Raw genomic sequence first — 27,398 nt, 5'->3', positions numbered from 1 at the left:
CAAATCGTTTCTACGTGGATGAGTCTTTACTACTGACATCTCAAATAGCTAACCACATTGAGGTCACCTCTAACAGTTTCAGACAAAACTCGGAAAAAATGTTGGAGCTTTGTGTCCTGAAAAATACAGAAAGGATATCAGGCGCTTAGTGAGCCGTGTGTGGTCGCTAATCTGATCAAACTTTGAATCTTTAAAACTAAAAATTTTATTTTAAAAATTAAATTACATTGAAGTGTTCCTTCTATTTCAGTTCATTTTGGTGGACATTACGGTAAATAACAGTACATCTACACTGATTTTTTTTCTGGCTTAATGTGAGCAAACCTCTATATTCTGATACATTATTGTGCATCACAGAAACACACACACACACACACATTTGATATTGTCATATTATCCACTTTTAAGATGTATAAAAAAAACCTGACACGACTGTAAACATTATTTTTTCCAGACATTTAGTTATAGCAAGAGCATGAAAAGCTGTACAAAGTAAATCCACAGACTTGTATTTTTATGCAGTGGGAAAGTGCTTGACGCTCAGTGCTTTTTAAATGGTTTTTATTTTTTTTAAAACGTCAGAATTGTAAAAAAGTCATACAGTGCATCCAAAATGATAAAAAGGCTCTTTTTAACAGCACCAAACGTAGAAAAAGGGCGAGAGATGATAAGTTTAGATCGATAGACAGACAGACAAATAAATAAATAAATAAGAGCAGGTTTCCCTGGAGGCCAGCACTCTTCAGACTGTAATCGTGTGCACACTTTTCATCTTTTTCAAATTGTTTTGAGGCAAACAGGAGAGTGTTGCGTAGGCCTAATGGAGGCCTAACAGGCATTTAAAAGCAGCACAGGAGAGAGGAGAGAGCTGCTGGAGTTCACCGTGGGTGGCATTAATGACGCAACCATGCTAATACTGGTCTAATGTGACACCGCTGATGATCAGTAACCCTGCTGGCACACGCGCGCACGCGCACACACACACACCTCTTCTAGTGCTTCCCAATTTACACTGCATTATCCCTTCACTCCAGTCATCCTTCCTCTTTTTTTTCCACCAGGCTTGTTGATGAGACTCTACATTCCTTTGCTTTTAAACAGACACGAAGAAACGTTTGATGCGTAGGTTCATGTTTTGTTTTTTCCTTCATGGATTCTTTACACGATGCTGCACTGAAAGGATTTCCAATTATCTGCACTCCGCCCACTAGACTGACAGAAGCCCGGAGAAGAACGAGGTCCTGATTGCTCGGGTCAATCGGCAAGCTAAAGTGAGCAATTACGCTTTTACTTTGATGATTCCTCTCGACTCGGTCATTACTTGAAACACTTCAAGAAAAAACAAAATGTTGAGCCGACATCACAAAAAAGTATCAAGATGCTTTCCAAAGTGCAGCACTGAACCTGAACGCGAGACGGTAAACCAGCATCACTCAGAATCCTCACATCCTTCCTCCAAACACACACACGCTCGAGAAAACGTATTACAGAGATCTGTGCTGCTGTCAGACGTTTCCCATTCGAGCTTATCAGCCGTGTGCCACCGATGTCCGGAGCAGCAAACAGGCATGTGTAAAGAGGCTCAAATAAAGCAGGAAGTCAACAGGCAGAGAGGCGTGGGCCGAGCCGGCACGTATCGGTGCCAACATCTCACCGCCAAGAGCCCTCAACACTCTCCCCATCACTCTAACCATCTCTCACTCCCTCCCTCCCTCACACACAGACCGCAGCTCTGAGTGAACACACACTCGCCATGTTCAGACTGGTGGGCTTTCGGTTTCACTGCAGCTACAAAGCAGACCACTAACGGCAGCAAAATTGTGCAACTATTTGTGGGAAAAAAATTGAACAACTTTGCTCGTTATTAAACGTATCGGGTCAGATTTCACGAAAAACGTACAAATATTTACGTATTTGAAGGTAAAGAAGTGCGATTCATGATCAAAACATGCTTTGATTAAAAATAGAATATCTGTTGTTGTAAAAATAATGTCTGTTTTAATTAAATATGAAAATTATAAAAATACACGTCATCAGAAGACTCTGAATGATGTTCATGTTTTTTTTTTCCCCCCTTCACAAAACCACAGAGTTCCCAGTAGCATTCCACTACACTTTATCCATTACACCTTATGTAGCGAGCATATTATATTCAATTAGGATTAAGCCTAACTGTGCTGGAAGGGATTTATATAGTTTAAAGAGAGGAAAAAAAAAAAGCGTATAAAGATGAAAGACAAGGTAAAGACAGCGGCTGTTAACGTGGTTTCCATAAAACTACGCCAGATAACAAGAAAACATTCTTGTCATGTCCCCCCCCTTAAGAATGGAACGATTTTTACATTTTTTGGTTCATGTGATACAAACGCACAGCGTAGCGCTACTGCTAATGTCCGTACAACATGAAACTCTCATTAATATTACAAAAATCGCGCAGCTCTACAAGCTACTATTATATGCATTATGATCAAGCATGCACTGGGACACCATGGCTAAAATATCCTTTATGCAGCAAAAAGTCATGTGACCACACGCTCGCTTATCCAAACATCTTCGTTACATGTTTCTGATTAACAACCGCACAAACCGTGTTTTTATTATTTAGCAGCAGCACACAGTAACTTACCGGGAAACTGGTAGCTATAACTCGGAGCAAATCCAGTGTATCCACGCCCATACGTCGCCACGATGTTTGGGTAACCTAAAGGACACACAGAGGACGACAGTTTAGACACATCAGAAAGATAAACCTAAGTTTACAGGTGCAGAAATCGCTAGTATGTTGTGCATCTAGCTAGTTTGGTCATTTTATAACAGTCTTTTCAGATCATCACTCACCACACTGTACAAGATTCCAGTCATATCTGGGCTGAATTCTATAATGATAGTGTGTTCTCTGTGTTAGATTATTATACATACAGGACACTTTTTCGATGGAATAAAAACGTGTTCTATTCCCTTCTAGCGGGTTTCATTCATTTGGTTTGATAGCATGCAATATTGTTAGCGTATCGCTTATCCTATGTGTATTACGTCACTCTACCCAATGGAGAATGAGCGTTGAATATGGTTTACAATATTGCATGATTGTCAAGACAACATGACGTCACACGTCAGAGACGTAAAACTTCCGCACTAACGAGCGACTGATGATTTGTAAGCAAACATGGCCGCTGGGTTTGCTTCATTAAATACGGAAGATTTTGAGAGAATTTTGAAAGAGAAAGACGCATTGAACACCCGAAAGGAATGTGTCTGTATAATAATAATAATAATAATAATAATATTGGCTGGCTTATTTTCATGGTCTATCAGATATATTCCATTCAGCTGCTCGTCTTTGACTCGTTCAGTATCATGCTAGCTGAATGGAATACATCTGATAGACCACAAAAAAAAGCCAGCCAATATTATTTAAATATTCAATGAGGATTCTCTAAGGGTCGAATCTTGCTATGTTCTGCTTATGTCATCAATCAGGGTGATCCTCACATTCGCTCACAAACATTCTTCAAAGTGAGCCAGATGTAATGAGGATCATTTTTCTGTCCATTAGCAATGCCACGAGAGTATCTGTGGCTGTCCACGGAGTTTTAAGTCATCCTAAGACATCCTCTTATTAGTGGTTTTTAGATGAGCGTCCTAACAGCGCTCTCACTGAGATTTTAAGAAAAATATTCTCGTACCACCAGCACTTTGGTCGCAATAAGCAAGTCACATTATGCATTCTAAGATCCACAATCTGGACTCACGACTTTGTCGATTTTTGTCTGCAACAGCTAAATCTGACTAAAAGTCATACAGCGTAAAAACACGGCTTGCAGGCATTTTCAGGCACAGCAATAAGCTCCGCCGCAGTCGGAACAGCATGACACAGCTCTGTCTCTTTCCTTGGAAGAGAACCAACAGGGAAAGTGTAGTTTCAACAGCGAGGACACTAAGGAACAAGGATCCATGTCAGTGTTTTCATTGCAGGTGCAGTTCACCTTGCAGGCAGCAGAGGGAGCTTAAATTCCAACAGCACTGAGAAAGTGAACACACTGTCCACACTCTGTACAGGCTATTGACACCACCACCAACACATCACTGGAGTTCTCTTCTGGACTGTTAATCAGCAAAGTCTGAAGGATAAAGAGTAGAACGAGATCGAAAAGAGAGACCGAGATCATGAAAGAGAGACGATGCCTTTAGCATATTGGCTTAGACAAGTACACCATCATGCACCGCAGCACCACTGAACGCACACGGATATTACAACGGTATGTTTGCAAGCAACTGCGAAGAGCTTCAATCAGAACGCGTCATGAGGGAATTTCTCCACCATCTGCTCTCCTTCTCCGGTGCTGCAGAGAGATGTGGCAGCATTTCTGTTGCTACTCCGGCAGATCAGTTATTCTTGGCCTGGTTTATTCTTCTTTTTTTTTTTTTTAAATTTACACACTTTATTGATTTTATGTTATCCAAAAGGAAAAACTTGGATGCAAAGCCAAGCAGCATGTGAGCAAGTGCGTGAGGCAGTGTGCTAAATGAATTCTTTCAGACGGACTTCGAGCAGTTTATAAACACATGCAGGAGCGTGCGCAATATCCGGACACGTGCATACGAATTGTGATAGAGATCACAGTCACGCAGGGGAACGGTCACGGCTAGACAGAGGCGTCATGAAAAACCCAGAGCTAAATACCGTTCAGTACAACTGTGCTGTTTTGCCCCTCAGGCTGGAACCAGTGACATTTAATTGAGGAGCAGGGGTGCAAAATTGGCTGAAACGCATCACGTACAAAGAGCAGCAGATGCGACTCTGGCTACAGGTGGAATTCTGCAAACCCGCTGCAGCGAGGCTATTTGCATAACCCAGGGTGGTTCAGGACTAATAGGCCTCAGCGGGGTTTGGGGTAAAAGAGTGCGTCCAGCATGTTGAAGCGTGACACTCGGGAGATGCCCTTTCAGGATTATTCTGCGCTAATCAAAGCCTCACTACAATCAATCGCTAAATTGGTCTCGGGTCAGCGGAAAAAAGTTCCAGCTACAGCGTTCATCGAAAGGGCAGAGCAGACGACGCTCGGTTACAGAGTGACTGGTCCAATCACAGCACTGCCATGACTTGTGGTCATGTTCATCTGAATAATGAATACTGAAACCAGTTTGTTGCTCCATGACAAAGTGTGATGAAATTCACAGCATGAACTGGAGGATGTGCTCAGTGGGGGCAAGACAAAGAGGAAGAGGAGACGTACGTGGTGTTCAGACGATTCATTTTTGATATTCTAATTTCAGAAAACGAAAAATCTCACAAATCCAACCTTTTACAGTCAAGTTTATTATTTGGTGACTCTCAGAAGCCTTTATCCATCCACTTTATTAGGAACACCTGCACATTCATCCAGTTATCTAAATCAGCCAGTGATGTGGAAGCAGAGCAGCGCAAAAAAAAAAAAAAATCATACAGACGCAGGTCGAGCTTCAGTTAATGTTCACATCAAACATTAGAATGAAGAAAAAGTGCGATCTCTGACTTTGTGGTTTGGTTGTTGGTAACAGATGGGCTGGTTTGTGTATTTCAGGCTACGTCCACACCAGGCTTGTAGGACTCGATTCCGACTCATGTCTTAATTTTAAGGGGTCGTGACTCGGACTCATAAATTGGAGACTAGGACTCAGATTTTTTTTTCTTCATTTTTTGTAGCATGCCATAATAATTTGGCATAAGATATTTAGATCGACATTAATTTTTATACTAATTTTGTGCAAGAGTGTCACACCTGCGTGCTGTGGCGCATGCCAAGTGGACTCTCGTGCTCCGTTAACGACCTGCACAGGATTAAGGCGCAATCAGCACGGCAATATAAAAACACACTTACTTTGCGAAGTATTGAGTTGCGTTGCTGACACGTTACATTTCCTTGTTTGGTTTCCTGATCCCCGATTTCCTGTTTCTAGTCTTTGATTCTGCCGAGTCTACGATAGCCTGTTTGTGCCTCGCTCAATTTATTGCCCGTTTCATGATTTTGCCTGCCGTTCTGGATTGTTTACCGTCTTCACTTGTATTAACAAACACACCTTCTGCACTTACAGCCGTCTCCCAACCATCTCTGGCAGAATACTTCACACTCCCTTGTTCATACGGCATGTTCAGGAACAAATTCATGTTAATGGCGCTAAAACAGCCACCGTCACATGGTACGGTTGGAGTCTTGTTCTCGGACTTGAACACCAATACTCTTTAGTTTTAAAATGAAAACTGTCTCCATCCAGATGAGCATTTTCGGTGTGTATCAGAAATGATCTCCATCTGTACTAACACATCTGAAAACACACATCATATGACCATTCATGTGACCGAAGACTATACGGAGGACAGGAGGGACGTTATCTGCTGTGGCGACCCCTAACAGGAACAGCCAAAAGAAGACGACATGACCATTCACGTACACTGGGTATGTGTGCGCCAGTATAAACAGCTGATGCCAATGGTTTTCTTCTGGAAAAGGGCCACGTGATAGAAATCTGACAAATCAGGGAAGGATTCATTGTGAGTGATGAGACCCAGTCAGGCAGAGAACGTGGGTGTCCGCGTCATCGCTTCCAAACGTCTCCGATTTCACCAGTCTACACTAAAACGCTTTTGAATTAAAATGGGGCTAGCAGCGTTGACAAAAGTCAACATTTTTGGGGCTCAAAACCTCCAGAGTAGTGTAGGTGACAAGTGTAAACATAGCAAACGTGATGCTTTTTAAAACGAAAATGTGTGGACATCGCCTGAGAAACTGCTGAATTTTCACACACAGTCTCGAGTTTACATAGAATGGGGTGGGGTGGGGGGGGGGGGGGGACAACCATCATGTGAGCGCAGGGTCTGCAGGCTGAAACACCTTGCTGATGAGAGAGGTCAGGGGAGAATGACCAGATTGGTCTGAGTTGACAGGAAGTCTATACAAGCTCAAATAAGCACACTTTACAGTCATGGTGCGCAGAAAAGCATCTCAGAACAAACAACAAATTGAACCAGTAAAAAGTCCAGGTGATTCCCCTCCCCCTAATCTTAAACTTCCAGCTTCAGTGAGCCTGTGTCCACGATAGCCTCAGATTCCTGTTTTTGGCTGCAGGAGTGGAACCCAATGCGGTCTTCTGCTGTTGCATGCTGAGATGCTTTTCTGCTCACCACAGTTGTAAAGAGTGATTATATGAGTTACTATATCCTTCCTGGCAAAAAAGCTTGAACCAATCTGCCCATTTTCCTCTGATCTCTCTTATCAACAAGGCACTTGTTTCCACCCACAGAACTGTCCCTCACTCACTCGATATTTTTTGTTTTTCGCACCATTCTGTGTAAACTCTAGAGACTGTTGCGTGTGAGTGAAAACCCCAGGAGATCAGCAGTTTCTGAAATACTCAAAACGGTCCATCTGGCGCAAACCAACACCCACGTCATGATCCAAATCACAGATTTCACACTTTCTTCATTCCGAGCAGAAGCTCTTGACTTTAACTGAGAATAAATAATAAATGTGTTTAATAAACACATTAAACAATTAAAATAAAACAAACTTATTTTACACCATTACGTCAATATTTTGAAAATATTCAAAATAAATCAACAATCCAAACAACAAGCTTGTAATAAAATAAACAACATAATAGATTTCAGATTATCCACAATATCTCAAAGTGTCTTGTAACAAAATCGATCATGATGATAATTTCCCATCATCGTATCGCCCAGCCCTCGCCACCTGAATGAGTTTTAGTCATGGTTGTCTGTGCTGAAAAAAGGTGACGAGATGTCATGTCTCCATGCTGGTAGATATTTAGCTTGAACTTTCACCTGCTTTCGCATTATGTACTCGCAACAATATGGACAGGCAAGCACACGCAAACAAACCAGTCAGACTCGGGCACTTGTAATTTGCATTGCAAAGTTACTTTCGAAAAAAAAAAAAGGATTTAAGGAACAAATCGGATTTGCCGGATTTTTCTCCAGTCATTTTTGTCCACTCTTGAGTCACTGGCATGAGAGATCAGCTGAGAAGGTAGATTCTCAAAAGCAAGAAACAATAAGCAGGAAAATGCTATGATAAAGGTCAGGATGCTATTTAACCATCATGCATCAGGCAGCACCTCAGCATGATGCATGCTGGGTAAATAAAGGCTGTCGCTTCCTCTGGAGCACCAGAGTCGGCTGCTGCTTCTGCTGCTGTCGCTTCTCCCTCCTCTTCCTGTTATTAATATGCATGCTAATGCACCTATTTTATGGCTCAACGGTTCCGATTCACTTTAAAATCAATTATCCATCTGGTACACCCATACTCCACACCAGCTCGAATGTGTATTAATTTCAGCAAACATACATGCAGCACAACACAATAAAGATAAATGGTTCGATTAGGACTGGTAAACAAAGGAGCCGGGGAAGGAGTTTTAATGAGATCTGGCATAGAAGGGAACCTACAGTTCCTTAAATAATGAGTCCTGATCTTCAGCTGCCTCCCCCCCCCCCCCCTCCTGTTCGAATGCAAATTATACTAAGTTATGTCGTGCTGCCCTGCGTTTTCCAATTTCATTTAGATAAGCATGAGTGTGGATAAGTCTGGAGTTAATATTTTCACATGAACACTCCAAAGACTCTCTCTCTCCCCCCTTCTCTCTCAGTTTAGCTCTCTCCCTCTCTTCCACAGCTCAGCGCTGAACCAGAAGAACTTCTGAAAAGTTCACACGGCCTGTTAAAATTTCAATCCGGCCAGATTGCGGGGAAAGCTGGCAAGAAAAGATGGCCCTAGCGCCATTTACATACTGCTGCTACCACAGCACTCTCGCTGAAGGACATGAATCAGACTCTGTTCATTTCAGGGTGCCTCCTCTGAGCCACTGTGCTCTGTGTGTGTGTGTGTGTGTGTGTTATAGGGATGACTATGATAAAGTGGAAGCTTGTATTGCGGCTCTGGAGCGACGAGGAGCTCCTGAGATTCACTGGTGCTGTCATTAGCCAGAGCAGAGGTCAGGCAGATGGATTGGTGAGCCCCTAATAGAGCATTATCCCAATTTTCCTCCTCATTTGCGCTGGTAATGCAGGCTGCGCTCCAGTGCGTGCTGCCATACACCTTGCCATGCCCAGCCCCGCCTCCACAGGCTCATTTCCATATGGGACGACCCTGAGCTCAGGACCGCAGGTTGGTAGGGCCCTGGCGCATCACACTGCTCATCAAGAGTGACCTCACTTGTCACGGAGACAATCAGCAACGTTCAATCTTTAGTGCTGGGGGAGGAGCCATGCTAGGATCCAGCTGACGAGGAACTATAAGAGCACATATATATAGAGAGAGTGGGATATTCGCCTGAGCTGGTGGACCAGTCAGGTTCTGCTTTGCTTTGTTGAAATGAAATCCGTGGAAGTCTTTGGGAACGCTTTCCAATAACGGACATTCATGCGTCTGATCTGCTTCAGAAGCTGCGATACAGATTTTTTTTTCATACATTACTCAGTTCTGCTACAGTACCCCCCCCCAAGTGTTTTATTATGATCAGCTGTAATACTACGTAATAACGCTGGTTGATGACCCTGGTATTAAAGGAACACTTTAATGTGCATAATTTTCCCCTTCATCCAAATCTAATTCATCAGCAAAGACATGGGACACACTGGCTTCTTTAGTTCTGAACAGAATATTTACATTTTAAAGCAATTTATTAGCCTTATCGACCCCTAGACTCGAGATGAAGCGTACACTCTAGATACAGCCTCCTTCATTTATTTTTGGTGTAGATTGTTTAGCTTTATGATGTTCAAACCTTAGTATTTGGATGTGGAAATAATTATTAATTTTTAGCGACTATGCCTGGGATCAAACGCAAAATGTTCGACAACAAACATTTGACCTAAAGGAGAAAACTATTGAGAAGCGTTTCAGTGTGAACGTGATCCACGCTTGGCCAGGGTACGTACGTACGTGTGTGTGTATGCAAGACGTGGTACTCACTCAGCATGCCCATTCCCAACATGAAGGCGTCCATGGTGTAGGGCAGGCCCCTGGCCCTGCCCCGTGTGCCCGGGGGGAACATCACCTCTTTGGGCTGGGCCTTCTTACATTCTACCTGTAGACACAACGATACACAGCTGTCACCAACAACACAACGACAACTCACGAAGAGTGGTTACTATGGTTACATGATGTTTACTCCTATAAATTAACCTGCCATCATCCGATGTGGAAAATAATGACCAGTTTCCACTGATGGCCTTTCTGAACTGCTTTCTTATTCATCACTCACACACATTTCTTAGAATGGATACCATCCAACTTACTTTTGCTAAATTTTGTTATCTGGTTTGTTTCTGGTTTATTACAATTTATGCGACTATTCAAAGAGACTCCAGTAACTGAGTTTTTCAGTCACAGAAGTCTGAGGGAGTTTTTCCTCGCCACCGGTTTGCTCACTGGGGATAAATTAGGGATAAAATTAGCTCATGTTTAAAGTCTTTAATTTTCTGTAAAGCTGCTTTGCAGCAATGTTTGTTGTTAAAAGAAAAGTGCTATACAAATAAACTTGACTAATAAGGTCTAGGAAATGATATAGATTATCTCACACACACTGTGTAATAATCCATCGCTCACCCCTAATATCTGTGTCCTTGTCACAAAACAGCTCCCCCTGTTGGATGCATGTTGCACAGTTTAGCGCATTCTATTAGTAGACACACTATTTGTGCCCTGTTTACTTCTTCACTGCCGCTTGTCATGTCTGTTCTCCTTTGTGTTGTTTTATTTAAAGCGCTTTCGCCACAGGCCTGAAATCGACAGGCGGATATCACCAAAATATTCCTCCCTTCCTCTCCACCTCTCTCTTTCACTCCCCATCTCTGGCTAACACTTATCTCTGACCACAGCAGACATATGTGACACTAAACACACACACACACACACACTTAGGGAGGGACAGGAGGACAGCAGCTTTGCTTTTTAACAGTGTGTTTAAATACTGCTCAAAGAAAACACACACATGCAGAGCAAAGAAAACAGATGTGCAGAGGGAATCTTGTCCATTCTTTGGAAAAGGATAAACAGAGCAGGACCTCTGCGTGTGTAACATGTATATGAGTGCGTTCGAGCTGTCAAACCCTTTAAAACTGCACTTGAATTTTAATTACTTAACAGATTAAGTAAGGAAATGCATCTGAATATTAATGAGCCGAGAGTTTTATACTTTACAAACAGTGAACATTTCCCCCATGTGTACACGCGTGTTATAACAAAAAGGAAACCATCATCTAGGTTTGGATGTTTCAGATTAATATTCACGTATGCAGTACCTTTTTTTCCTCATTGCTGATATTTAGTTCGATTTTATATTTCTTAAGTGAGCAGCTCCAACTAAACTTCCAACATAACTAAATAAATAAATGAGTGTCATCAGGAGATGACGGATCCCCCCGGACCCCACATGAAACCCCACTCCAAATTTTTCTAAGTTGAATTGGTTGCCATGGAAATACGGGGGGGAAGAAAAAAAAAATATCACAGAAAGCCCAAAATGTCAAAAGGCACAACTCTAGTCACTTAACATAACTGAGGTTTTGTGAAAAAAAAAATCCTAACAGTTTGAGTTATGCTTCGGAAACTATAATACTTACAGACAGACAGACGGACAGAGTGCGCGTGTGTGTTTGTAATAAATAAATAAATTTAACAAATCCCAAATGGCTTCCTATTCACTCCAGAATGTTGAGCATAACAGGACTGTCGTAAGTAACTCCTTGACATTCAGAACACGCTTCATAGCTTCGTTTAATTTCTTTTAAATACGTGAAGATAATACACACTGCCTGTCAAATGTTTTTGAACACATGGACATTTCATTCCAGTTTACCCACTACTGGCAATTAAATAAGGAACAAAATAAACAAATGTCCATCAAATCCCTAAATCTTTCATCATCATCCAATCTTTCATTATAATGCAACTTTTATTAAAGGCACAAGTTTGGTGAAGCAGGTTTGTTTTTTGTTTTGTTTTTTTCAATAAAATAAACTGTCAAACATTTCTAAGTTCATGCACACCCATTTCTCCAAATTTAACTAAAACGTTAGTCAAGACAGGCTGCTGAAAAACCTCTGATAAGCGGCATATAGTGAAAACGACGTATATTTATTCATAAAGACATGCAAGAAAACCCCAAAAAACTTCACAACCGTGTGTTTCAGCAGGCTTGCGTAAGGCAACTAAAAGTAGACGGTGAGATCATACACACAAAAACTGTAAATATGATGAAAATTCAAATATATCACTCGAGCGGTGAGATTGGTCCTGACAGCTCCCGTGTGTGTTCTCATATCTATGCGAGCTTGTGACAGGAGTCTGCTCTTTGGTAGGCCAAGGTTGTATTCGCTGAAAATGTCTACGGCGTCGTGCCGCCCTGCTCTGCTGCAGCGGTGATCGACTCGTCAGCCTGCCTGCCTCGGGCCTGTCCATCTGAGGGGCTCAAGGCTACGCTCTCTTTTTCTCTCCCTCTGTCTCTTCCTTTCTCAAGTCTATTGCAATTCACAATTCATCTCTTCTTAAACGTCAGAAAAAAACTGAGGCCAAGACAGTTGTTGTGTAGGAGCGAAAACACACACGTGCTCGCTCACACACACAGCTCCCCTGCTGAGATTCATCACAACGACACACTCAGCATTCATCTGGACAATCAAGGAAATATTTTTAGCTTCAATCATAGGAGAAGAAAGCAGAAAAACAAGGTGATCACACACATGTAGAGAGGAGAACGTTACGCATATTTACTTCGAGGGGAAGATCTCGACACGTTTGACAACACCACAGTGCACTTCACACTAACGCCGATCTGATCCTGATGGTAATGATACCTCTGTAAATCAACACCCAGAAATGTGGAGAACGTCACCAGCTCCAGCTGTCCTCCTCTCCTTGGTGCCACACTCATACACACATTTTCTTGTTGTTGAGAGTCTGCCTCTTGGGCCGAGTCCTTTCCAGTTAAGCGGCCAGCTCTCTCGCTCTCTTCAGGACGACAGGCGTTTGCAGAGAGTTGTGATTTTTCCAGCAGGAGCTCACACGGCCTCCTCTAGCTCTGAAAGCACTCCATATAAACGTACATGTGTGTGTGTGAGAGAGCATGAGAGTGAGTGAGTGTGAAAGAGAGAGAGAGAGACAGACCTCGGGCTGCCTCGAAGGTTGCTTTTAACCCGAGTCGGTGCTGCCACAACCCCTCAATTTTATGTCAAGACGACACAAAAATAAGAATGACATCTCACAGACACACATGGCTGATCTTAACAAAAAAAAAAAAAAAAAGTTGACACTGTCATGATGTCACGTTGTACAAATCTGCTCATCAAAAATATCTAGCTGACAGTTTAGTCTTGTTTGCAGCCAGAAATCTCCGAGTCATCAAAATTAAACTTCGGATAAAACTTTCATGTTGTGCTCGTCAAGAAGCTAGCGTTCATCTTCATTATTTGGTCACTGTATAAGGAATAAGACACTTGGGAGCATGCTGTTTTGGAAAGTCATCCACAGCAGGATGGTGTGATGCGGTATGTTGTGTGTTACACAGCGCTGACACCAGAGACTCCCTTCCATAACGGTTAAAATATCACAATACCAACGATTTTAATTTGTTTCTTATAATCCTCATCTTACAAGACCTTATCGAAATGTAAATCTGCCCTTATCGAAAATTAACCAACACCTCCTGACCAATCAGAGACGAGCATTCGACACCATCTCCTTACGACTGGAAAAATGCAGTTTTCTACTTTTTTGCAGCGTCAACTTTCAACACTGAGTTTTACATACAAGATTTTTTTTACTCTGCAAAGTGTGCCAACGTCAGCTATTCCTGTTACACTGAGGGCACGGACAGGTTTGTTATTCCTGCAGTGAGAGGTTAAAAATGAGCTTCTGGATGGGCGGTGAGTAGGAAGGGCCTCCAGGGATGCTGTGTGTGTGTGTATGTGTGTTATTAGCTTGTTCAGATGTCCTCTACAAGTCCTGATATTACCGTCCCATGTGAGAATGTGAGCACAGGCTCGGAGACGGGATGGTTAAAGCAGTAATTCATTCCCGCGGATGTGGAGAACAGTGGGAGGCGTGGCAGACTGGCAGAAAACATCACTCTGTGGGCGAGAGTTGTGAGAGAGGCCAGTCAGGTTTGGGTGGCGGACAAAAAGGAGAAAGGAAGGGAGTGGAGATGAAGAGAGAGTGACGATCCGTTTTCTCCCACTCAGCTGCCACGCAAGTGCCAGTCACACCACAGCGTGCTGATCATCACTGACTGGAGTCCATCTGCTTCTCTAAACCACCACTGAGCACATCCTCAGCACAACAGCAGTGTGTCTTCAATCAGATTGGTCAGAGGCTGCCATTTTCTATAACAGTAACTCCGACGGTGGCTCAGTGCCGGCTGTAATTCAGATCACAGCTTTATATTAATGCGTTTCTTATGTTGTTATCGTTTCTATAGCAACAGCTCATTCACAGGGATTTGTACAACCCAAATATAATAATAATAAGATGAACCTAAACTTTGGCTGGCAACAATAGCTCCACTCCATCACACCACTGTGTCGATTTTTTTTTTTAAACATACACCAGCCTTATTGGTCACCTTTAGGTGCACAGTGAGAGAGCACACTGTACATTAATTGTCCTCCAGCGTTAATCAGTGTCTGTTTCTGACCATTTACCTGGAGACATTTGGTTGGTGGACTGTGTCTCACCCCAAGAACGCTGCCGTACCTGATACACTCGTACCAGCACCACACACTGAGAATGAGAAAGATCTAGAACCTAAATAGCCGTTCAGCAGTGTTTGCCTGATTAACTGGTAACTCTAATAGTTACGCAAGCTCTTTAATTGCCCAAATCACTGAGTAGATTGGTCACAGTGTAAGACGTTCTAGAAGATTCTGTGTGTTCTATAGGCAGCGAAGACTCTACATCTGCCTCCATCATTAACTTCACATTGCAAACATTGACGTGTTCATCCCAGTTAATGCACCCTCATCCCACTTAATGCACAAAGGCAAACAGCCTTACAGAAGATAACATCGTGAATATTGTTTCTCTCTCCCTTTCCCTCTCTCTCTCTCTCACACACACACCACTACATCGTGCATGTGCAGTTACATAGCCGCACTCAGAGTGCACAATTTCCCTCTCAAAGCAGAAAGCACAATTCCAGCATAAAAGAACTTTCTGCTGAACAGAATTAAATGAAACCTATAGGACCGAGGTAGGCAGCGTTATTAGTGCAATCCATTATCTGCTCCAGTACAGCATGTGTACAAACCAACAACGCATTACTGCCCTACTTTTTATACAACTGTGGTATATTCAAATCTGCAACTGACTGCGCATGTGCGTGTTGTTCATTTACAATTTAATAATCGAAAATGTGCAGTAACACATTACACACACTACACAAAGTGGACGACAATGCTAGGCCAAGAAATAAGTAAATAAACTAGACTGCATTTCCGCAGAGAAAATGCAAAGTGTGCTTGCTGAGCTGTAGCAGAACAGCTATCATGCTAAGGCTAACATGGTAACAGGTTCCATGCTAACATAATAACAGATAGCATGCCAACAGCTACCATGCTAACTTATAGCATGTCAACAGCAAGCATGCCGACATGCTAACACTTAACCTGCTAACAGTTAGCATTTTAACTTGCTAAGCCTAACATGCTAAAAGCTAGCATGTTAACTGTTAGCATGCTAACAGCTAGCATGCTAACTGTTAACATGCCAACATGCTCATGCTAACGACTAACGTTAACTGTTATCATGCTAACACGTTGAAGCCAGGGCGGCACGGTGGTGTAGTGGTTAGCGCTGTCGCCTCACAGCAAGAAGGTCCGGGTTCGAGCCCCGTGGCCGGCGAGGGCCTTTCTGTGCGGAGTTTGCATGTTCTCCCCGTGTCCGCGTGGGTTTCCTCCGGGTGCTCCGGTTTCCCCCACAGTCCAAAGACATGCAGGTTAGGTTAACTGGTGACTCTAAATTGACCGTAGGTGTGAATGTGAGTGTGAATGGTTGTCTGTGTCTATGTGTCAGCCCTGTGATGACCTGGCGACTTGTCCAGGGTGTACCCCGCCTTTCGCCCGTAGTCAGCTGGGATAGGCTCCAGCTTGCCTGCGACCCTGTGGAAGGATAAAGCGGCTAGAGATAATGAGATGAGACGAGACGTTGAAGCCAATATGCTAACAGCTAGCATGCTAAAATGCTAATGGATAGTAAGTGGCGTGTGTGTACGCGTGCATGCAAGTATTCCTAATAAAATGGCCATTGAGTTGAAGTTGATTTGTTGTCAAAGTCTCAGATGAGCAGATCCTTGCCAAATGTATTATCACCTATGGGGGACTGGAGGGATGACTCCGTCAAGCCTCCAATAATTGGCAGCAATGTGGAGGAAAAAGGGATGGATGAAAGGCAAGACAAAGAGCTGATGTGTGTGTGAGGGGTGAGTCGGCCTGAGGTGCCACATGAAGTTTGGTGGATGTGTGGTGAATCTCACCAGATTCCCCCCCCCAAAAAAAAAAAAAATTCCTTGCACATGGAAACCAAACGGTGCCAAGTTTCCCAAAAGTATCGCAACACAAAGATCATCGTTAAATGGTAGAGCGAGCAGCACAATGAACACTCCCTCTCCTAGTTAAGATGCTCTTAGCGTTAAGAGGCTTTTGGGAAACCCGCCACAGTTTAATTAATCATCACTGGCTTCTCCATTTTTTCTTTTCTTTTTTTTTTAAGAACCTAAAATTGAGTCTTTCTTCTACTGGTGCACAAGACTGAGGCGCAAAATTCACCAGTCATATTTTATTTGTGTTCCGCGATTTTAGCCGAGGAAGCAGAAGAGTGCAGTTGTTCCTGATGTCAAGATTTAGCTAGTCAGTGCGACGACATCAATACAGAGCGCACACACCAAGAAAAAAAATTAAAAATCTACACACAGTGATATAAAGCATATTTAAACTGATTCACATACGCGTAAACAGTCTAATTTGTAGAAATACTACGAGGAAAGTGTCCCGTTACTACATTTCATAATAACCATGCTTTTCTTCTCGTAACGAGATGCTTCTCACAGCAATAAGATGTTTTCTCTGATAATGAGATGCTTTTTACGTAGTAAGGAGGTGCTTTTTTTTCCCCATAACAAGATGTTTTTCTCATAAAACATTTTTTCTCTATATATGTTACCTCTGGGCGATATTATTCGTAAACATTGTATTAGTTTCCACTGTTATGCTGATGACACACAGTTGTATGTCTCTGCAAAACCTGATGAGAGACACCAGCTTAATAGAATTGAGGAATGTGTTAAGGACATTAGACACTGGATGCTCGTTAATTTCCTTCTGCTTAACTCTGACAAGACTGAAGTACTTGTGCTAGGACCACATACAGCTAGAAGTAAGTTTTCTGATTACACAGTAACTCTGGATGGCCTTTCTGTTTCTTCACGTGCAGCAGTAAAAGACCTCGGAGTGATTATTGACCCCAGTCTTTCATTCGAAACTCACATTGATAACATCACCCGGATAGCTTTCTTTCATCTCAGAAATATTGCAAAGATAAGAAATTTAATGTCACTACATGATGCAGAAAAACTAGTTCATGCTTTCGTTACCTCCAGGTTGGATTATTGTAATGCCTTACTGTCTGGATGTTCCAATAAGTGCATAAACAAGCTCCAGTTAGTTCAAAATGCCGCAGCAAGAGTCCTTACTAGAACTAGAAAATATGACCACATCACGCCTGTCTTATCCACACTGCATTGGCTCCCAATCAAATTTCGTATTGATTATAAAATACTACTATTGACCTTTAAAGCACTAAATGGTCTCGCACCACAGTACCTGAGTGAACTTCTGCTCCTCTATGACCCGCCACGCCTACTTAGATCAAAAGGTGCAGGCTATCTGCTGGTACCTCGTATATTGAAGGCTACATCAGGGGGCAGAGCCTTTTCTTACAAAGCCCCACTGTTATGGAACAGCCTTCCAAGTAATGTTCGGGAATCAGACACAGTCTCAGCATTTAAGTCTAGGCTGAAAACATATCTGTTTAGTCAAGCCTTTTGTTAATGGTGTTTATGAGGTAAAGGAGTAGATCTGGAGGGTCCTCAGACATAGAGTGTTTTGGTAAACTGGGATGTATGGATGCTGTCAGTCCCCACTCGCTTGCTCACTCGAGTTTGTTGACGGTGCAGTGGCTGGCTGCTTTATGTCCTGGGGCTCCCTCATGCCTGTGTTACCTTCTGGCTCTCTCCTTTTAGTTATGCTGTCATAGTTAGTTGCCGGAGTCCCTGCTTGTACTCGGTGCAATATGTATACTGTTCCTACTTATTCAGGTGACATTGGGCATACCTAACCACCTGTGTTTTCTTTCCCCCCCCCCCAAATCTGTCCCTCTGAGTTACATGGAGTCAACAGGAAATCTTTTGGTGGAGACGGTGGGGACCTCGACTGGCTATCGTAGCCTGCAGGGAATCGGCCGTCAGACATTCTGTCGCATGTCCCAGACCCGGTGAAATGTAACTGAATTGTCTTGGCCAGGCCTAAGAGTCCCATCTGCATCTCATCATTGCTGAGGAGTGTGCTCCCATCACCCAATCAAGCATCCAGCCAGAGCAGGTCATGATATATTTTTTACCATATTAACATGCCATTGTGCGTCATGCCTGATGTAAAGACTCTCGTCTCTGCGAGCCTACCACACAGATTTAATACTTGTCATTTTTAGGGCATACCTAACAACGTGTTTTCTTTCTCTCTCCCCCCCCCCCCCCCCATCTGTCCCTCTGAGTTACATGTTGATCCTGGGATTGAGATGCTGGCCTCTTCTGCCCCTCGGACCTGCTTGATCCATCCTGGTGCCCTGTGTCTGGTCGGAGTTTTATCGCCCCACTCCTGTGAAGGACGGCCCCATGAGGACAGTTGAGGGTTATACCTGTTAAAACTGTTAATATTATAGTCAGGCTGTCTGTTGTTGCCCAAATGAGGATGGGTTCCCTTTTGAGTCTGGTTCCTCTCGAGGTTTCTTCCTCATGTTGTCTGAGGGAGTTTTTCCTTGCCACCGTCGCCACAGGCTTGCTCATTGGGGATAGATTAGGGATAAAATTAGCTCATGTTTTTAAGTCGTTCAAATTCTGTAAAGCTGCTTTGCGACAATGTTTATTGTTAAAAGCGCTGTACAAATAAACTTGATTTGATCATAATAATGAGATCCTTTTTTTTTTTTTGGCATGGAAGCAATGCGCTTGCTTTTGTTGGACCAAACTAAACATGATGATGATGATGATGAAGGCCCAAGGCCACAGTTTTCAAGTAAAAACATCACAAACGGCATGTTTAAGAACATCGGCTCTCAGGACGTCAATAAAAACAACAACATGCAGCCTTTTAGCCCAGGCCCTTCGTCGCTCAGAGTGCTGCCTACCACAGCTGCGCAGAAAAGCACAGAATTCAAGTGTCTGAGCTGTTTTACAAAGAAAAGTGAGTTTCAGATCAGTCCATAAGACATCTCGAGACAGCCAGCACTTCAATTATGAGCCACAAATGCCTGATGTATGAAAAATCTATACAGATCTTTAGCTGAGCTTGATATACTGTGACCTCTGAGTTTAAGATTTTTTTACACAACTCACTCACACTCTTGGACAGTTACACACAGGACAAATGAGAAAAACGTTGTTTGATTGGCTGTTCAAAGCCATCAGCAAAACCCCAGTTTAACAGCAGCATGTAATTCACAGGAGCATGAGCGAGATTACTTTTGAGACACAGGAGTGTGTGCATTATTGATACACTTTGCCTATGACACAGAAATCTATATTCCCCTTCCATCATCGCCGCCCCCCCGAATGACGCTGTCAGAAGCGCTAAGCTTCAGGAGAAAAAAATAGAAATAAAAAGGAAAGCCACTACACTTCACCGCATGTAGCTTGATGCTACCGTACACCATACTAATAGCTCTCTTTCCCATCAAGGCTACATAATACAGCTCTCTCGTAGCCCGAGGAAGACTTTTCCTCAGCTTTCTGTCTTTCTTCTGCTTTTGTATGAACGCAAGCTAATGTACTGTGCAAGTCAGTTTCCAGCATGACTCTCCCTGGGCAAGGTCAGGCTCTGAATAACAGCTCATCTGCGTTCTTCATTAGCTTTCTCCAGGAGAGTTTCCTTCTCCGCTGCCATGGACATCAGAGCTTAGCACTTGCTTTCATGAAACATATTCAGCTTAAATACTCAGTAGAAGAAAAGTGCAGATATAAACAAGAACGCAGCATTTACTGGTTACTACGATCGAATGCTCATTAAATCAGTTCTTTCTTAAACTGTTTGGTAATCAGCTGAAGATTATTTAGAAGCGATAAAACCAGGAACACACCAGGGCCCAAATTTATCAACAGTGTGATTAAAAGGTTTGAAATTATTTCTTATGCATAACATTTACAACTCTCAATGCACTCTATAATTGAAATCCTTCAAATTTAAGCAAAGAACAAATAATAATAAAGCCTAAAGGGTTTTTTTTCGTGAGATTAATTCACACGTCACTTTTTTTTTTTTAAACTGTTGCTTTTGTCACGAGTACTTTAAAGGAGAACTGAAGTCATTTTTAAACTTGTTTTATTTCTTAATTAACGTGTTATTCAGTTACGTTTTCGGTTTTATTAACCTTATATTGTGAATCGTCTCGGCATATTATATTACACTTATCAGCCTTTTCGGTTTTTAGCCATGTTGAATGTAGTTCGTTTGGTCCACGGCAGGCGTCGCTGATCCGCGCGATCTTCACGAGACTCGTGCGAGAGTTCAAACGTGACATGTCAGCGCCACCATTTTGAAAACTGTTTACACAGTGGCCAGATCGCCATATCATTCCAATTTAGATTAATTTTGAGATTTGCCAGCTTCATCAGTGATGGAGTGTCAGTCCTGAGCACTGTGGCGCGCATACCTGAAGGTGCGACTCGGGCTGTGTGCGTGCCGAGTGGACTCTGGCAAGCGCGCCGTGAACAAGACGCACCTGAGCTCAATTAAGGAACTACGCGTTTGCCTATTTAAGGACTGGGCTGATGCATTTGCATCACAAAGTATTACGATACGCACGTACGCCAACCAAGCCTTTCTATCAGTTGTCTTGATTTCCTGTTTCTCGTTCTTGCCCTCGCTTAGCCTTTGATGTACTGTTTGCGCCTCGACTGACCCTTTTTCCTGTATTCTCGTTTTTGATCTAGCCTGCCATTTTGGATTGTTTGCTTGTGTATATATTGTCTCACTATTTTATATATATATATATATATATATATATATATATATATATATATATATAAATAAAAGGATAAAGCAGCTACAGATGAGACGATCTATCTATCTATCTATCTATCTATCTATCTATCTATCTATCTATCTATTCTGCACTTTATTAAACTCTATACTTCTGCACATACCGTACATCCGCCTCCCTTGCGTACGTGACATGGAGATTATTCCATACAACTTCAAACCAACGTGGAGTAGAGAAGAGTTGGAAAGACGATAGGATAAGGATTAGTCCGTCGCGCTGGTATTTACGTCATTACTGTCGCACAGTTAAAACGTGCCAGATCAGGCGGCTGGTGGGTTTTCAAAATAATAAATACATGCATGTATTTTTGTGATAAATCCATATTATACTGAGGGCATTTCCCACATAATCCTCACCAAGTTTTCAGACAGCACTACAAAATGGCGTCCCCACTATATAGTGAGTAGGGAGCGATTTCGGACCCAGGGAAAACTTCCGGCTTGATTACATCAACATTCGAAAGAGGGCGTGCGCGTCTTTTGACAAAGTTGGCAGATGTCGATCGCTTTGATTTCCGCTGTATGTTTCACTTCCGTCCTACGATGTCTCGCACAGGTCTCAGTGAATCTCGTTTACGGCCGTTGCTTTGACAGATGGACTGATATATTACAGAGCATATTTCAAACACTCATAACTTGCTGTAGCAGCGACAAAATAGTGATCAAAAATGCATTCCTATATTTAAGAAAATGAGAGAAATAGAATTTTGATAAAAAAATTTGCCTTCAGTTCCCCTTAAACACAGAATGTGAATACTTGTATTATGCAGCGAAAATATTACTTTTTTCCACAACACTGATTTTTCTGAGTTTTCACACCGCAAATAAACCCAATCACGTTGTGTGGAACAGATGTCACGTGGCGATGTGGGAGACGGAGAGCAAAACAGCCTCGACTGCAGCAGCGAGCCTCTGCTCCGCGCCGACGTCACTCATATCTGAACCCATGAACACACAACACCGTGAGCATCGCTTGCTTTCTTGTTGCCCAGCATCCTGTCTCTCAACTTCAACTCTTGACCGAGATTATAAAACTCTCCATCTTGTCATTTGTGGCCAAAACGTTCTCTTACTTGACAGCATGTCTGTAATCGTCTTCATCATTACTAGATGGCCATCATTCACTCAGGATACTACTGACAGTCGCGGTGTGAAACCAGCATGAAGCAAGCAGAAAACAGAATGCAAAATATTTTTAAAATCTGAATCGGACTCGATGCGCATGCAACATTTTTTACAATTTGTCGTATCCGGTGAGTAAAGGCCATAAGTAACAATTATTCATATCCGAAAAGGTCACTGCACAGTAGCATAATCACTGCTCATTTACAATAAATAGACACACATGTTTCACCATATATGGTATGTAGAATAATTTCAAAAAAAGTGTACCTTTATTTAAGGAAAAGGAAAAAAAAAAAACCTCGGAAGCTGCTGTTTGGCTTATCGCACCTCTATTTAAAAAAAAAAAAAGGTCGCAGTGGTAGAATGAAGGCGACTGTAAGACACTGCTAATCCACAAGTTTAAGAAAATTATTACACTGATGCAGGGTTCGAGAGCTAAAACATATTCTATCCACATTCAATGGATATGAGCAGTCGCATGGTCTGACTGGCGACTCTACTACTAGGCTATCAGCTCATATACGGTGAGTAGAGAAAAACAAGATGGCGGACCGTATTGCCGAACCAACCGAGGATGGAATAAAAACTCTACTCGAAAACAAAACTCCAAAAAATACAAAAAGAAAAAAAAGTCAACTAAATATGGAATGAAAATATTTGATGGAAAGAACATATCTTTTTATTTTTCAAGAATTTTTATTACAGCATTTTCCACAAATTGCTCCTGTCATTTCACCGCTTTGTTTACATTATAAGTGGAAATGATTTTGTTGGACGTTTTGTATAAAGTTTTTGTTTATCGAATTTGCAAAAAAGCCCTATTCCACTCAATCTCGTCGTACACGGCTTATAGCCAACTCAGTGCTACGCGCCTTGTCGGCCATCGGCTCATGTACGACTCGGTTTCGTGGAATAACTGTTAAATATACAACCCTTAAAAGCTTAATTGTACACATGTAACCCAGAGATGAGAAACCAAAACAAATGGTAGCTGTCGCTCAGAAAAGCAGTCATTGATTACTTGTATTGTAATTGACAGAGAAACTTACTTGTTAATTGCTTAGATCAGTGCAAGGTCAAAAAAGTACAAAGGGTCAAACAGACCTCCAGAGTGTTGGTGTAAGGTGCGATGCACTGTAAGCAGTAGTAGTGGTGTCCATCAATGCACCAATCAATTAATTGCCAATCAGTCCCTCGTTTGGGGTTGAAGCGTTGCTGGCACACAGTGATATGGTCTGAGCCAGATTAGCTTAATGATTATCAGAGATGAGTAAGGGGCTACAAGATGATGCCTGAATACACTTCCTGTAGAGCAGTCTGAATCACAAGGCATTCTGTCAGAAAAGCAACAAAACCAACGTGTGTGTGTCGCCTTTCTGCTCATCCATCATCATCACCCACGACATCAGTCCATTAGTCGCACCGCACAAATTAATGACATTCTGAGTGGCTGTGATAAATGTGGCACAAGAGGATGCAGAAGCTTCACTAGATCTGCTAAATCCCTTCTCTTGCTTGTCACCTGTCTTTCTCTCTGTCCAACATCTGGAGACGCGAGTCTGCAGTCTGTCCCAGCCTTTGAGGCTGAGCAGGAGCATGGACTCTTAATGACTGGGTCATTATCTGTGAGATCTGCTCTCCAGGCAAACAGATAAGCGCCAGCAGCCAGTTCCTCAGATAACTAACCCACTGCTGGAGCCAAATTGTGCCAAAAATGACAAAAGGAGAGAGAAGGAGAGGTAGAAGAGAGAGAACAAGGCTTATTGGTATGCACTGCCATTTCCTGTATTTCGTTGATGAGGCAGAACTCACATCTTAACAAGCAAGAAGGGAGTGATCAGGAGCCATTGAGGAACTCGAGAAAGGGAGGCAGGCAGGGATGGCACAAGTGAAGGCCATTTTCTCAATCACTCTCTCGTTCCTGATTCGCAGCAGCCCTGGGGAGTGCGAACAGAGGCAGCAGCAGTAATCAGATCTGAAAAGTCTGTGAGCGAATGAAGAGCTCTGCTGTTCTCACTCTTTCCTTCTCACTTTCCATCTATCCATCTTTTCACACATGTCTGGTCTGTGGACAGAAGAGTGCATTCAGGCATTCCTCTCATCCTGACATGAGGCATCCCAGGCAAGGATCTCAGCCAGCTGGAAGAGCCTCTTCCAAGTGTTGGAGGGAAGAACTTTCCATGGGTTATGGAGAGAGCTGTAATTCTCCACTACCCTCCAGCAGGCTGTAAATAACAGCTCATGGGTTTCTAAATGACATCGTTTAGTGCATGAAGTCCTGTGCAAGGTGTTGACTTTGATCATGGCTCACTGTTCAGTCACAGTGGAAGGGGAGGACGAGCAGAAGGAAGGAGTACGGATGTTAGGAGGCCGATGCTTGAGAAGAGTTAGAAAAGGGGAGACAGGATCAGATTACTCAATGAAATCAGAGTTTACCAATCTAGATCTTGGAGAACCTTCATGGATTTGAATTTGAGCCCTGATCAACGAACAAGGCATCACATTCAGTACTGTCTGGCTTCTTGATTAGAAAAATTGGAAATAAATATAAAATGGACTGAAAAAGTTCCCAGACTTTGGTGTACCGGCTTGTTAATACACTGTGACATGACACGTACTGTAACACTACCGTAACACAATATTCGACGGTCAAGTGAAGGAGGATGGCATCACACTTGCTCCATGTCAAAAAACCAACAGAAAAGGGCACATCAAGTTTGGAACCTTGCTTGTGGATGGTTTCCAGCAGGCTGGTTAGTGCCGGTTCATCCAGGAGCCACGTCTTAAATTTGCATCGCCACCCCTCTCTTATACTTCAACACAATACCACTGCCAACGCTTTTCTCCTCTTCCTGGTCTCTCATCCATCTGTCTCCGTTTCCTCCAGATGTGAGCATCACGGCAGGTCCATCTTAAGTCCAATGTTAAGCCAGCAAGATATGACTTTAACCAAGCTTTAGTTTTAGTGTAATGAAGGATGCTCCTGAATGTTTTATAGGCTGCCGTGTGTCCAAAGTGGAAAATCAAAGGCAGCTGGCAGCAGGAGGCTTCCCTGATATTTGTCTCATTCTCTCCCTCTCTCCCAGCCCCCTGCTGTGCTGGAATCCCTCCCAGGTCCATCTGGGTTGTAGGTGTAAGGGGGCACCTGGCTCACAGCTTAAAGTGTTACCTCAACAGATGGTTACAGCAAAGAAGAAAGGGGAAATCGGGGGGTAAGACAGCAGCTTTCCAAATATCCCAACTGAAGCACTGGCTTGAGGTTTACAAAATAGTAATAACAGTCATTATAATGATGAGGATGATGGTAGCAAATTAGCAAGTCAAATAAGCAATGAGGCTGCAAGCAGGTGATGCTTCTGAGCCTCCTTTGATCTCGCTGGCAGAGAAAAAGAGTTTTCAGCTCTGAAACGAACACTGAAGGTGGGGGCAGGAAAGCACCAAACTCTTCTCAACCGTGCTCCAAACTACGCTGTTCTTCCTCACTCCTACAGCTCTTTCATTTTAAATGGAGCCAGCGAAAATATCACCAACGCGAGAGAAGAACCACTGTTGTCATGTACACGAACCAAATGGCCTCTATTAAATGCAGCATTTTGAAATATGGTCTCTTCTTTTCCCACTCACTTCTTTTTTTGTTTTTTTGCCTGCCCTGAGGTTACTCATCTGGTAATAATGATGCATGCAATTTCCTGGCAGGCTCATTTTGGAGACAGGCATGCGATGGATGGCATGAACAGTGCCGGGAGGAGGAAAGTGCCAGAGATAAGATGTGGAACCAGTATCCTGGCTTTGGTGCTCCCTAGTGATGAAAACATCTGATGCACTATCTTATAAAAATTGATTGCAATGTCTGGTTCTGAAAAATCTGGAGCCAGATACTGTGTCTGTCCCCCAGATCTGAACAGGCGGTGTGTGACAGGGCTGGAGTGGGAAGAAAGAGGCAGAGGACAGAGTGTGTGTGTGTGTGTGTGTGTGTGTGTGTGTGTGTGTGTCTAGAACAGGGATTCTGTTCTTGATACCCAAAGCCCACAGGTCCTGCCCTCACCGAGCCATCCCATGTTGTCTTAGAGGGGCCAAAGGCAGACATCAATCGCTTGCCGGTACACATATAGTACCCAAGGGAAGAGAGAGAAAGTATGAGGGAGAGCGAGAGCAGTGTCTTTCTGCTCTGTGGTCCCTGTCAATCAAGCAACTCTGCGTGTGAAAGGTGGTGACAGCGGGCAGGAGATCTTTGGAGCCCTGATTATTTATTTATTTATTTATTTATTTATAAACCTCAGCTTCGGCTATCTTAGGGCATCACTGTACCCCCACAACCTGCTCTAAGGTCCACATGTATATGGACATTATTGGAAACACAGTGTTCAGAAACACTCCCGCCCCTACAAATAACCTTTCTGAAAATATCTCCATCCATACGTAAACATAAAATAGATCTGAAATGCAGACACCAGCTCAGTGATAGAATGTCATAAACTGATCAAATTTGATTGACCCAAAACATTTGCTGTGTTTGGAACATCCACTCGTCCGTTACATTTAACAATCATTCCACGAAATCGAGTCGCACATGAGCTCATAGCCGACAAAGCGCATGGCACCAAATTGGCTATAAGCCATGTACAACGAGATTGAGTGGAATAAATGTTTTATTCTATCTACATTCACTGGATTTTGAGAAACCGAGCATTTTTTTTTTATTTTTATGCAAATTCGATAAATAAAAACTTTATACAAAAATTTCTAACAAAATCATTTCCACTTCACTGGACTTCTTAAAAACCTATCAATGGCTACACAAATTGACTTTAGTGGGGTTTTTTTTTGTAGAAAGTGTCATCTTGCTGTCGTGCCGAGGTACAGAATAGCTTTAGACGTTTATTTAATTCTTCCTTGGACATTTCAG

The 27,398-nt window shown here is 42.7% G+C and overlaps 1 protein-coding gene across 6 annotated transcripts in view; it reads right to left on the bottom strand.

Moving 5' to 3' along the window:
• Positions 1-27,398, bottom strand: part of msi2a (musashi RNA-binding protein 2a) — a 325,090-nt gene that overhangs the window by 48,185 nt on the left and 249,507 nt on the right. For all 6 annotated transcript variants that reach the window (XM_060909349.1, XM_060909354.1, XM_060909350.1 and 3 more), the window contains exons 9-10: positions 9,975-10,089; positions 2,627-2,701 (exon numbers count right to left, since the gene is read on the bottom strand). In XM_060909349.1, the coding sequence (XP_060765332.1) occupies positions 2,627-2,701; positions 9,975-10,089 (190 nt within the window). The remainder of the gene's footprint in view (positions 1-2,626; positions 2,702-9,974; positions 10,090-27,398) is intronic.

The sequence above is a fragment of the Neoarius graeffei genome, chromosome 25 (genome assembly GCF_027579695.1).
Source record: "Neoarius graeffei isolate fNeoGra1 chromosome 25, fNeoGra1.pri, whole genome shotgun sequence".
Classification (NCBI taxonomy): Eukaryota; Metazoa; Chordata; class Actinopteri; order Siluriformes; family Ariidae; genus Neoarius; species Neoarius graeffei.
This window is presented reverse-complemented; position numbering and strand designations above follow the sequence as displayed.